At 42.6% G+C, this 14,129-nt stretch overlaps 1 protein-coding gene across 1 annotated transcript in view; it reads right to left on the bottom strand.

Moving 5' to 3' along the window:
- Positions 1 to 14,129, bottom strand: part of ERBB4 (erb-b2 receptor tyrosine kinase 4) — a gene marked incomplete at its 5' end in the record, with an annotated part of 660,937 nt that overhangs the window by 221,163 nt on the left and 425,645 nt on the right. Inside the window, one exon of the mRNA XM_054971602.1 lies at positions 3,644 to 3,688. Coding sequence (XP_054827577.1) covers positions 3,644 to 3,688 — 45 coding nt within the window. The remainder of the gene's footprint in view (positions 1 to 3,643; positions 3,689 to 14,129) is intronic.

Here is a 14,129-nt window from a genome sequence, read left to right as displayed (position 1 = left end):
AAGCTGGTTGACTTTCTTACTACAAAAACTGGTTAATGGACCTTGAGGTAATACTCTATTCAACAGCATCATTCAATGCCAGAACAGCTGATTAACAGAGGAGTGGCCCAGGGACAGGTATAAACCATGGTGGCTACCATGCCTCCTATTACCATCTTGCATGTGTCATGCAGTCAAGGCTTCAGTGAAGATGGAAACCTCTACAAGAATACATGTTCTAAGGTCCACATGTATTATCTACGTCTCTTTGTGGAGCCTGCTGAGAGAAAATAACAGGCAAAGATTAGGAGGTTTCTGAGGAGAATGAAACAGACCAAGCTAGATGTGATATAGAGTGTTTAAAAATGGATCTTCCCCAGTCATGGGGGGGGGGTGGAGGGCCTTTCTTAGCAGCAAAAGGTTGTGCAGTGGGGAGAGTGCAGACATCCTTTGTAGTTGACCTTCCCCAGTAGGTCGTCCTGCTAAGGTTGCCAGGTCCAAGTTGGGAAATTCCTGGAGATTTGAGGGGTGAAGCCTGGAGAAGGCAGAGTTTGGGGAAGGAAAGGACCTCAGCATGGTATAATTCCATAGAGTCCAACCTCCAAAAGCCATTTTCTCCAAGGGAACTGATCTCTGTGGCCTGGAGATCAGTTATAATTCCAGATCTCCAGCTACCACCCTTTGTTGTTCAAATCATTCCTCCAGTCCCTATGTCCTACATACATTCAGGTTAAACTCATCAATTTGCCACTGTGTAGTTTGACATTGTAGCCAGAACTTAATGGGAACAGAACAAAAACACTTTAAATTTGACTTCCATTATTTTTTGTTAGGTCCTAGCTTAGTAAGGACATCTTGACCCAGAATGTAAAATTCTAAGCAACAAACAATCTATAACCTGACAAACAGCCGCATGCAAAGTCTCTATTGACTTCAATGGTACTCGATGCTCACAATCAGGGCTTTTTTTTCAGCTGAAATGCAGTGGAATGGAGTTCCAGCACCTCTTGAAAATGGTCACATGACTGGTGGCCCCACCCCCTGATCTCCAGACAGAGGGGAGTTTAGATTGCCTTCCATGCCGCTGGAGCGGCGCGGAGGGCAATCTAAACTCCCCTCTGTCTGGAGATCAGGGGCGGGGCCACCAGCCATGTGACCATTTTCGCCAAGCACGATTTAAACTTTTAAAAACTTTCCCCTTGTTCCAGCTGACCCAAAGTGATGTCATTGGCCCTGGGAGCATACGTGCACTTTGCACACATGCATGTGGTACCAGGGGCACTACCTCCCGCCAAGAGTTGCCCCCTATGCTGGCAACCCACTGAATTCCACCACCTCTTTCCCCAGAAATAAAACCCTGCTCACAATTATAGTTTCAACTTGTATGTTTTTTGTAAAAACAAAGCAAAACAAAAATTGAATTAAACATTTTCCTTTTGATTTTTCCTTTATTTCAGCTTTTCCGAGCTTCTCCTTACGCTTGGAAAATCAAAAAGATCTGTGTGTTTAAAGTACACTGGAAGTTAAGGGAAACTGGCAGGAGTGCTGCAACTTTGGCTCTTTGAAAATCATCCCAGCCTCTACCAGCTGATGTTCTCCAGTTCTAGTCTTCCCATTACGATTTTCTGAGAATCTGGGAATAAAGCCCTTCCACAAATTTAAATCAGTCATTCTGAAATCAGCAGAACACAACATTTGGGGGCTGCTAGGTGGGTAGATAACAACAGCGAGAAGGCCGTAACCCATCTGCCCACTTGCAAAAATACTGCCAACTAATTTTTGGCATGGAAACGACGCTCTCGCCTGTTCTCCTTGGCATGCGCTTCCTAGGCTGATTTTAGAGCTGATGATCTCATTCGGTGCCAATTGCCTCGTGCTAGGGAATTCTCAGCTGGCAAGAACGGAGCCACATCTGGCTCTTTAGTAGTGCAAGAGAGTAAGGCAATTAGGAGATTATTCATATTCATGCTACACACTAAATCTATAAGTTAGCATACATCAGTGAGTAACTATAAATGCACATAGCCCCAGAGAAAGTTTTGAACAGGCAATTATATATTTTGTTGATTCCAACAACATGATTGAACCCTGAGGGCATCAAATCTAAGCGGCAGCCGTGGCATCAACTCTGAGATCCCTACTGCAGTTGGATTCTGTGCCTGTTTATTGAGAAGCTATATTCGGTGGAACTTGCTCTCTGATATGTGTGCACAAGATTGAATCCCTAAGTGATTACCTTCAACTGCATCAGAGCTTCCAATCAGGACGGAGTTATTTCCCTGCTCTTGGCTCTTTCTGGATTCAGCTCTGTATTGTTTCCTCCATTCTCCAGCCCTGGCTGGGAAATACCTGGTGCTATAGTAAGTTGGCCTTCCCAGGACTGAAATATGTCACAGTGACTGGATCACTGGCTCTTGTGCAAAGATGTGTCAATCCAAGTATTCTTCCTGTGCAAACACAGAACTAGCTCCTGATCTGCAGGAATCTACAAACCCAGGAGCCTCTTTGCTGATACACAACGATTCAGCAACTGTGATCCCAACTTGTAATGAAAATGTGTTGGTAGAATTACCAGGGGTATTTTTAATCAACTTTTTGTTTTGCCAGCATGACTCAATCTACTTGATCAATATTACACGGCTACAAATTGAGGAATAATTAAAGTAAACAAGCTGGACATTGAAACATTTTCAAGCACAGACGTTTCAGCTGGAGAGTTAGATTAACTTTCTGCCGAAAGGAGAAGCGATAGAGAATGAGCTGCAACCTTTATGAAATGATGTTGATTTAAAGGAAAAGAAAGTTTTACACTGTCAGATTTTAGGTTAGACAAGATTGCTTGAATCAGAAAGTCATACTACCAGTTTGACTTGCTGGGGACGCATCATTAGTGAACACGCTCTATTCTTTCAGAATAAATTTGCCTTAATTGTCCAGGAAGAATTAACTAGATTTTTCAGTTGCGCAGGCAAAATGACCAAAATAGCCAGTATTCCCCAAATGGGAACTGTATAATTGACCTTTTTTTTAAAAAAAAAAGGGAAACTTACGTTACAATAGAAATCAGATTTTAACTGTCATGGCTTCCCCGCAGAGGCCCCTGAGCACTGTGGTTTGGCGAGATTGCTAAGAATTCTTTCAAGGCATCCCTTAAGAAGGGCAAGTGCCAGAGTTCAATATGGGAAGGGAATGATCATTAAACTAGTTTAAGTTTCTGGTGAATACATACTGAATTTTCAAAACTAAAGCAAATTTTGGTGGCTCCATGCACATAGCTGCAGTTCTGATTTCGTGCACTGATTTCCATTGTGCTTAGTGGGCCAAAGGAGTTGCTTGTGTACAGACTAGGAGCAGGCTGCATGGAGGGCTTTCCCATTTCCAGTTGCCCAAACTGGCCAGTATGACTCCCTGTTGAAGCTGGGATGGGAGAAGAGCAATGAAATGGAGAGATGACCCATGTTACCTAGCGGGTTGGAGTAACGTGGACTCGCTTGTCCACGGATAGTAAATGCAGTCATGACTAGTGGGGCCTCTACACCTGCAGGCAATTACAGAACAGAAAATATCATTCGCCATTCACAAGGGACCATGCACACACAACTGCCTTTGCCCACACATGGAACATGTGGGAACGTGGCAAGAGGAGCCAGTACTCAGCAAGTACCTATCCATGAAACCAATGCAGTCCTCAAGGCTTGGGCCTAGGCACCTGCAGCAAATCCAGATGAAAGGTGGAGAAAACACAGAGAGAAAACAGAGAGAGATACGTCAGCCATTTTACATACAGTCGAACAACAGAATCCTCTCATTTTGCATTGGACCAAACAGTTTAATTCTTAATTCTGTAACCATTTGTGATGTAAAATGTAAACAGCAGAGGCAAACACAGCATTCCAAGATTCATCAGGCTAGAGACACATTTTTGACTGCTACTCACCTCAGCACGGTTGACTGTGGCAGTGTAGAATTGACCCAAGAAAGCAGGTTTCACTTGCAGACCTGAGGGACAAAAACTTGCTATTTTCTCAGAGGGGCTGTTTAATACAACAGACCAATAGTGATAAGTCTGGAGCAACTGAGGCGGATTGAAGATTGAAAGGCCAAAAAAGGACAGGGCACTTTTGTGATTAAGGTTTACAGTATACATTTCACCTGCATGAGGAAGACACCTTAGTCCTTCCATGAGGCAACCATCGCACGCCTGCTGCCATCTTTCCAAGCAGCACAAAGAGGTGCCACCTTCTCAGGAGCCAAATACTCAACTCACCTGATATTGTATTTCCCTCCTTAAAAAAAGAGAGTGTTTTCATTCTCAGTTTACAACTTAGGCTGCTTCCACACACATTGGATAATCCACTTTCAATACTCTTTAGTGAAGATTTGAAACTGATTTTCCATGTGTGGAACAAAAAATCCACTTCTAAAGGATTACGAAAGTGCATTGAAAGTGCATTATTTAACATGTGTGGAAATGGCCTTTACTGTGAGAGAAAGCAAACTGCTTAAGATAACCCAAGTTAAATATTCCCATTTGCTGATGGGAAATTTATATAATAGTTTCAAGGCCTACATCCAAAGCAACGAGCCCCTGTGCTGTCCAACACATGTCAGATTGGCACACTGTTCAAGCAAGTTAACTCCTGCAGACGAATGAGGCCAAGCTTCCACTGAAATTGAAATCCAAAATTTAAAGCCCTGTTATTAATTTCTAAAATGTCTCTCTGAATTATTTTATACTCTGCATTATTAATTGGACATAGAGTGATTCCGCACACGTTGGATAATGCACTTCCAATCCTCTTTATTGATCATTTGGAACGGATTTTTTCGTGCGCGGAACAAAAAATCCGCCTCAAACGATTGATAAAGTGCATTGAAAGTGCATTATCCAACATGTGCGGAATCTATCATAGTTTGTTAGATTGAAAAGTGTTTTAAAAATCTTGCCTCTAAATAGCAGACCTAGCAGGGAAATGAGCTTAGCCATTTCAATGAACCTGGTTCATTGGACTGGGTTCCTGTTCTTTTCAAATGTGTCTTGTCCCGTTTTCTTCAGGAAAAAAATACAGTTTTTTATTTTTGGAATAAATGCACTGGCAGAAAAACCTAGGCTTGGGTCCAGGGATTCCCTTCCTCTAAGGAAGATTTCTCACTTCGCAGAAGGGAGTTCTTGGATTCAACCCACTGACTGCTGTGATTGTCATAATATCCAGAAATAGGTAAATTATATCATCCAGCTCAATAGAGAGTAAAATTTGGATTAAAACTCTCTTCAGGGTAGTCTTAAGAGAAGCACGTGCTATTTCAACTGTCTTGTTTGCATTCCAACTAGTCACAGATCTGCATTTAGTGTTTTGTCCTCATATGGCATGCTCAGCAGCTCCTGAGAAACTGGGCAGGTAATGATGGAAAATGCAAACTTCTTCACTTTCCCTTCTGTAGCACATCAACAGATGTTGAGTGTGGAGAGACTGCCTTTAGCTATAAAGAAGACCTCTTTCCAATTAGATGCCTGAGAGCCCATTAGTCATTCTGAGAGTTGCAGCCTAGCATGAAAAGGAACCTGTTGTCTTGGACTCTTTCCTGGCCGCATGTCTTAAAGGCAGGGGTCATTTCGTAGAAAAAGAGCTGGAGGAACTCATTAGCATAACTCATTAGCATATGCCACACCCCTTGCCATCACCAGAAGTGTGTCATTAGCATAACTGATTTGCATATGCTACACCCCCTGACATCACCTATCCTGGCTGTTTTGGACCCAATCCTGGCCATTCAGGGCCGAAATTGGGCCCAAAATGGCAGAAAGGGGCTGGAAATGGCCAAAAAGGGACCCAAAATGTTCAGGATCAGGCCGCTGCTGAGTGGGAGAGTGATCCACCACCAGTCAGAGGCCTGATCCGGGCCATTTTGGCCCCAATCCAGGCTAAAACGGGCCCAAGATGGCCGAGGGTCAGGTGGGCTGGGCCACCTGACATGTGACCTCTTTGGGGAACTGCCAGAACTGCATTCCTGTGCGTTCCCCCTTGAAATGATCACTGCTAAAAGGGGTGTGAAGAACATGGCAGCATTGCAACGCTCTTTGGGATCTCATTTGTTGTGTCTGTTGACCACCCCTTTTCGATTTAAAGGTAGAGAATCCTTTTGTTTATGCATGGGCTTACTTTAAACAAGAAAGCCAGCTTTGAGCATAAAGTAAGAATAAAACAGACAGCCAATCTTAGTCCGGTTGAGTATTTTCGCTGGAACCACGAAGCCACAGACATTCCCGCAAAGACACTTAAATCCTTCCATTTCTTTTAGTATAGAAACATGCATCCATTGTCATGTGCCTAGTAGGATTTCACAAGGCATCTCTACATGTGGACAACATTGCATACACAGCGTCCAACCAGCCTTTCCCATCTGGCTGGGAATCCTGATGTGCCGTAGCTGCAGAAGAAGCGGCCTCCGGCGTATATTGGGTAAAACCATTCTGAAACTTCATGTTGCAATATCAAGACAGCAGCTGAGCACACAAAAACTCAAAGACTTGAAGGGGGGGGCTAGCACAGTGTTTGCAAAAGAGGGGAACATATTGATACAACGGGGTAAAGCATTAACAGCCAGCTTTCTTAAACTGTATGCACTGTCGACGGAATAAGAAGTTTTCCTTCGCCAGAAACATTGCATGTTATTGACCACAGCCAGAAGCAGCTGATGCGGACTTGAAAGCCACTAGTCTTGTTTAAGGGGCACAGTTGCTACAGCAGATGCGCATCAAAGCGCAGACTTCATTAGAGGACTGTATCAGGCTGGTGTGGCAGTGCCGCTCTGCACGTTTTTGACAGGTATTTGAGCTCCTCTCCGTTTCATTCCAGTAGTCAATCTACCACAGAGGATTAAAGACACGCTAGATGGAGTAGCATGATGATTTTTTTCTCAGCCATTCCTGTTATGGACCAAATATCAAGATAGACATCCTGTTATTATCACTACTCATTTTATTTTCACTCGGGGAATCCTGTACAGGGAAGAAGGACGTCTCCAACGCTGATTTCTATTAGAAAGCTGCAAGGTTGGAGAATTATGAATTGGAAAAATGAAAGAGAGAGAGAAATACTAATTGACTCCTTTTCTATCTCAGGGTATATTGAGGTAGGAAGCTGACAACGATGGCCAGGAGATGGACGAGGCATCAGTTCCAGACATCTGGGGCACTCATTATAACCACTCACAGCTTAACATAACTAGCAAGTGACAGAAGGTCATTTTAATGGGAACAATGTTTATAAAAACGATCAGGGAAAATACCACCGAGTGGGTGCCATGATTTTTTTTTCTAACAGCAGGGTTATTAATAGGCATTTCCCCATTAAGCTCTTCTCTGTTCATCTATGTCTAAAATATTCTGACTGCTGGCAGGAGAACATGTTTCACCTTTAATAAGACAAAGATCAGAATGTTATTTGCAATCACAATTGACTCAAGCAAAGCCAAACCATCTGCTCCTATCAGCCATTTTGCCTCGACTGGGAGGAGGTGGGTTAGTCGAGAAAGTTGGTGACATTGCTGTTGGCGCTGTTTTTTTCATGCTTTGGCAGTGCTCACTTGCACACAGGAAGGGCTCGCAAAACACAGCTCTGCTCACACACTACAGCTTTGAGGGGTAGCTTCCACATACATCCTCCTTAAGTTTAATAATGTGCACACTATGGATATGTGCATTAATCCTCAGACGCCACAGCCTCCAATAGTTCCAGCAAAAAATGTTTTGGATAATACCTGTTTTGGGATACCAGGTAGATTATTATTTTGCCTGCCGCATTCATTTTCTTACCCGTCTGATCGTAGGGATTGTGTCCAAACTCACTGATGGAGCTGGCCAATGTTTTTAACTGGCTCTCCTCTTATGTTTGACAAAAACTTGAAACAGAAACGTACCAAGTCAATTTTCTCTGCATGTGGAGACTGGAAAAGCTTCACCTCCTACATTTCTGCGTGCCCCTCTGCCATACAAAGATAAGAGCAGAAGCACTAAAAATGTATTCCAAATCTGTAGCAAGGGCTGTTTGTAAAATGAGATCAGAGCTGTTGATCAAAAACAACTTTCTTCTTTTTTTTGGAATTTTCACACAGATCATCAAACATACCATCCCCAAACACTACCATTTAATTAGGGACACACAAAGTTGTGGTAGATACACCGTTTTAGGGTTTCATACAACTCGGTCTAAGGTTGCCAGCTCCAAGCTGGGAAATCCATGGAGATCTGGGGGTGGAGCCTGGAGAAGGTGGGGTTTTGGAAGGGGAGAGACCACAGCAGGATATAATGCTATAGAGTTTACCCTCCAAAGCAGCTGTTTTCTCCAGGAGAATTGATCTCTATGGCCTAGAGATCAATTGTAATTCTGGGAGATCTCCAACCATCACCTGGAGGCTGGCAACCCTAACTCAGTCTAATGGAGATGTTTTAGAACACTCTGACTTGAGGACTATGGAATATTCTGTAGATCCTAAGGGGCATTTTAATCCATGTCATAAATGTGTACATTGCTTGTAGGCATTGCAGCTAAAAGCTTTCAGGCATCCAGTTACAGACCTTACTTCTGAATACAAATGCTTCTCCAATGGCAAGTCCACATGTTATACATCCATGTAATTTATTGCATGTTGGAAGGACTACACATTTCTTAAAAACCAGGATGTTAGCGCATTACAGTAAGATTAGGCATAAGATCTTAGTGGCTCCCCATTTTATGGAACTGAATCATAGTTCCAATCACTTTCTCTTTTTTGCCATTGAAAGGTTAAGCACCTATAAATATATTCATTGTGACATCAACAGAATTTTGCTTCAGAAGTTAGCATTTTGGATACACACTTTGGGTTCAATGCAGCCTAACGATATGAATGACCAGTTGGATTTATCTTCCTTCATTTGAAGAGGTTTTGCCTTTTAAGAAGTTAAGAACATTCCTGATAAAAGAACACGAGTCAGTGTTTGGCTAACAGCTGCAAACTAGCATTGTTTCTTGGTATGAGAAGAAAGCTTCTGATTCACTGCTCTGTACTTTATTGGTAAATGTGAGTTTTTAATGTTATTTTTCTAGTTAATTTGCTAATATTTGTTAGCCGTTTTTTGAGATTTACTGGGTATATATGAGGTTTTTAAAGTATACTCTACTGATAATCAGTTTCCAACCTCATTCTCATTAACAGAGGCTTACTTTAGTATTTGATTTATTTCAAATGACATTTTAAAAGGAATCAGTATGTATGGGCAAATCCACACGCCCTTGGCACGTCCCGGTGTTGTGCTAAATGTTCGCTAAACACCCGGAAGTATAGCATCTTTCTAGTGCAATTTCAGAAATCGCGCTAGAAAGACACTATACTTCCAGGTGTTAAGCGAACATTTAGCGCAACACCGGGATGCTCCAAGGGCGTGTGGATTTGCCCAATATCATAAGAATGTTCAGATTGGAGTTCCTAGCATACTACCATCGACTGTTGCCCTTCGAACTTTCGGGTGAATTGTATTTGAATCACCTCAAGTGTTATTCATTTTCAGATGTTTCTTTTGTGTGTCTCATATTACTTATTTACTGTGAAAGTAGTGGAAGTAGTGAAAGTTGTTATCATTTTTTGTATATATTATTTGAATATATTTATCATTTTCATTTAGTGGGTTCTAAGGGTTTATACTGCATATTTCATTCCATCTTTAGAAATCCTGCATTTGAGTTTTTCTTCTCTTTGTTGTTTCTTTGCAAGATGCTTCGTATTTTCTTATAATATACCTAGATTTTAAAGGGCCAAATGGAACAACAGATTCTGGCAATGCCTCTACGATCTTAGTTTCATTTCCCTAATGGCTCTGTTGTAATTAGATTTGCAAAAACAGCAAAAGGTCTTGTTTTGAACTGCAACAGCTGTTGACACCGCCATTTTATTGAATAATTTACTGGTTTAATTTTAGCAGCAAAACAATAAAAGTGAATAATGATTTTACAAGAGAAAGGACATTCTTGTGGTTGCCTCTTCCTCTTGGTAGGTTATCATCACACAACTGCCCCATTCCAGGGTAACCGCATTTTAGGCAACAGCTCATTTTTTTCAGCTGTTGTAGCACCAGGCTTCTTAATTATGATGCTAAAGTCTGTATTCTTTTCTTTTTACAAATGTATTAGTGATTCAAATAATAACACAAATAAGGAAGACCATCAAGACAGCGATAGCTACCTGTATATGCGCATTGTGTGGTGGACCCCGCCTTATGAAATAGGCTGCCTGAAGAAGTCAGGAATAATAATAACAACAACAACATTCAATTCTATATTGCCCCTTACTATTTATGAGCTATTGACTATTGGTTATGCTTTGCACTTTGGCATTGTATTAACACATTGACTCCTGTTTCTCACTGTTAATTGCATATTGGGAGACCTTTTTTTGTTTCTGATTACCTTCTGAAGCCGCCATTTTCTCCAGAGAAACCGATCTCTGTTGTCCAGAAATCAGTTGTAATTCTGAGAGAACCCCATCTCCCACCTGGTGTTTGTCAACACCACTATGATCGCCTGTTTTCTGTGCTTGTCTCTGTTGGGGGAAAGAGCCTTCATGATACTCTTGCAGTGAGAACCTGGTTTACACATGGCTGCTTATCACTTCCTGACAAGCTTGGCTCCAGCGTCGCTGGCACCTGAGGCAGGGCTGCCTCTGTGCACGCGCGCACCGGATTGCGTGATGACATCACTGCATGTGACGTCATCACGCAGGGCTGGGTGTGTGCACGGGGGGCCTTCCAGCTCTCCCGTTCAGTTGCTCTGCGGGCCAAGTGCAACTGGCCGCCCTGGCCACCAGCTGCGCCTGGCCCGCAGAGCAACTGAACGAGAGGCTGCCTGCTCAGCTGCCCCACGCTGCCGGCGCCAGCATGCACTCCTGGCCGGCGGTGGTGGCAGCTCAGGGGCACATGCCCCTGCCCCTGGGCCGGCGCACCCTCTGGTGCCTTAGCGCTCTGAGGCAGCTGCCAGGCCGGCCTCAATGGGCGGGCTGACTCTGCTTCCCATAGGAAGCAGCCAGGTTTTTTGGCCTTCAGAACAGGGCTTCCTGCAGGTGCCACTCTGCAAATGGGTGAGATCAACAGCTACCTGTATATGCGCATTGTGTGGTGGACCCCGCCTTATGGAATAGGCTGCCTGAAGAAGTCAGGAATAATAATAACAACAACATTCAATTTCTATATTGCCCCTCAGGACAACTCAATACCCACTCAGAGCAGTTTACATAGTGTGTTATTATTATCCTCATAACAATCACCCCGTGAGGTGGGTGGGGCTGTGAGAGCTCTGAGAGAGCTGTGACTGACCCAAGGTCACCCAACTGGCTTCAAGTGGAGGAGCAGGGAATCAAATCCGGCTCTCCGGATTAGAGTCCTGCCGCTCTTAACCACTACACCAAACTGGCTCCCTTTTCTTGATTTTCTGCAAACTATGCTAAACCAATTTGTTTAGGAAGCCTTTTTTACTCAGGTAACAGGGCCACCTTGTAAGGAAATGGTTAAAGAGATGCATCAATAAAGGTAAAGGAACTGTAGACTATATTATTGTGCACTGTCTGTTACTGTTGTTTATTATGCCATGTCAAATTTCAACAGTTTCAACATTGTTTCAGTTCTGCATCAAATTTGTTTGCTTTCAAATTGTTCTGTGATCTATACCCTATTGTGCTGCTTATTGAATGTCCCAAGTGTCAACTGTATTCAATTCCAGTTTGAGTGTCTGTGACAAACACAGGCTAAAAATGACATAAATAAATAAATTTTAAAAAATGGCTCCCACTAGACTTGTCGGATTTCTTTTAGAGGTACCTAGAAAAGATGTGGTATCCTGAGTCAAACCAAACTGCTAAGGACTGTGCTAAATGCTGGATGAACTATTTCGGTAACAGACTGTCACAATACTGCTTTGAAAATGAACCACTTTGCTTTCTGGCTAACCCTTCCATTATGTAGGTCAGACAAGGCAAAAGGAGTACTTAGGAAGTACGGTGCATGTTACAAGCCCGGTCAGCTAGAGGTGGGCTGCCATGTTTCTGTGTTTAAAAAATAGTTCAGAAAGTAATCTTGAAAAGTGATTATTCTTTGCATTATTCTTTGAAAAACTTTCCATCGAAGTCTTCTGGAAGTGGGCACTTTATTTTCGACTGTGCCCAACGACATCTGCTCCATGAACATTAATGCTGAGACACACTACTTGGAAGCAAAGAAAAGGCTCTTAAATGCATATGAATGAGATCCTGTCTCTTTGCCAGCACTCCTGTGAAGACCTATTGGGGGAAGCTTCCGCACAAGTGTGCGCCATCACAAGGGGCATTCATAGAAAACAAGAGCGATTTTAATAGGGTTGGGGAAGAAGTGTTGAACACAAGTCTTTGGAACAGAACAACTGAAGCGGAAATATAAGAACAGAGAGCAAAAAGCAAAATTTTAGAAGATCATACTGTTTTCCAGGCACAGATAGCAACATTTTTTTCAGTTGCACTTTATTTAAAAATAATGTGCTGAGCTGTGGCTGAATAAGGGAAAAATTATGTATGTACCAATAATTCAATGAAGAGCATCATCTTTATAGATTTTTCATACAATCCAAACAGTCAGCAATTGGAGATCCATTCAGGCATCCTGAGATGCAGACATCAAACAGACGACGACACACCACAGTTTGTTCGCCGAGCTTGGATGCTTCTCTCTGTCTTCCCTCCTGCCCTCTTCTCTTGAGGGTTCGATGAAGCTCCGATTGCCGTGACATCCAAAATCAGGAGGTTGAGCTAACTGGAGTTTGTTCATCTCCAGTTTAATCCCAGTCGAGAAGCCCAGTTTATAAAAAAGCGAAACATGCTCCGATCTGCCCAGCTTCCCTCATTCATATGTTGCAATGAACTGGATCTTGATTGAACTGGGATGTGTTGAATTTGCCTTCTATTGAATGAGCACAGAAGAAGTTCCATTGGTCCCTCAGTGTCAGTATTGTCTATTCTCTCTGGCAGTGGCCCTCTGGGATCTCAGGAAACCTTCAGCATCACTTAATGCCTGGTTCTCTTCTAAGGGGAGATACCAGACTTCCATTTCCCTGCATGTGAGGAGGAGGTGGGAGGGAAGCAATCAAGCGGAGCAAACAAGCTGTGCTGGTGTCCAACACAGCTAATGCTCTCTTGCATCTCAGTTTGCCACCAGAACACAGCCCTTCCCACAACAATTAGCATCTCTTGGAGATATATTTATAATTATAATGCTTCATTTTTACACAACTCTTCATGGCATTTTACACAGTAACATAAGCAAACAGATGGTTTTCTGCCATTCTCTCTCTTAAAAAAACAAGCGTTGTTTTAGAACATATATGAGTATATATTTAAATACATATACAGAATATGGGAAGTGGACTGGATCCAGCCATCTGTCAGCAGAAGGCAGTGACAGTCACAGAGCTTTCCTGTATTCCTCTCCTCAAAACATTCCCATCGGATCCCAGGAAAGTACATTCCTGGCTCAGAAGGCTGCGGTGTGGAGAAAGAAGAGAGAAAATTGCCCCTCCTGTGTCTTTCTAGCGGCCGGTTCATTTCAAAGAGAGTGGCTTAAGGATATGTTGGCCTCTCTCATTGAAATCAATGGGAATTAAAGATGAAGGTTGCTTTAGAAATCCTCCTCTGTCAACTTTCTCTGTGGATTTTGCACATGGTTGGAACTATTTGCCAGAGCAGCCCCTAGTTTTAGAATCTGTGGCTTTTCCCGAGTTGACATTCAGAATTCAAGCTTAAAGAGATGTAAAAATTCCTATAGTCCTAAAAAGGCATTTTATTTTAAGCTGTGGAACAGTGAAATTGCATTCTGCTGCAACATAAGCACAACAGCAACATTAGAACCCGTTTGGAACCTAACCTGCCAAAGGCCACCTTATAATATTTTGGGGCAGAGAAGTGTTTCGTTTTGAACATCTTTGTGCTGCGGTTTTCACATCACACTTGCACAGGAGTACTGTTGCTTTGGAGGGGGGAATTAATTTTTATTTTTTATAAATCGCAAAAGAAATACACTTTTTTCTTGCATGAAATCCATTAGCAGCAGAAGTGATAGAATCAGTTCATTCCTACTTAAAAGTGCTTAATACGGA

Source organism: Eublepharis macularius, chromosome 2, assembly GCF_028583425.1.
Source record: "Eublepharis macularius isolate TG4126 chromosome 2, MPM_Emac_v1.0, whole genome shotgun sequence".
NCBI classification, from domain to species: Eukaryota; Metazoa; Chordata; class Lepidosauria; order Squamata; family Eublepharidae; genus Eublepharis; species Eublepharis macularius.
Note: the sequence above shows the minus strand (reverse complement) of the source record. Positions and strands in the feature narration are given on the sequence as shown.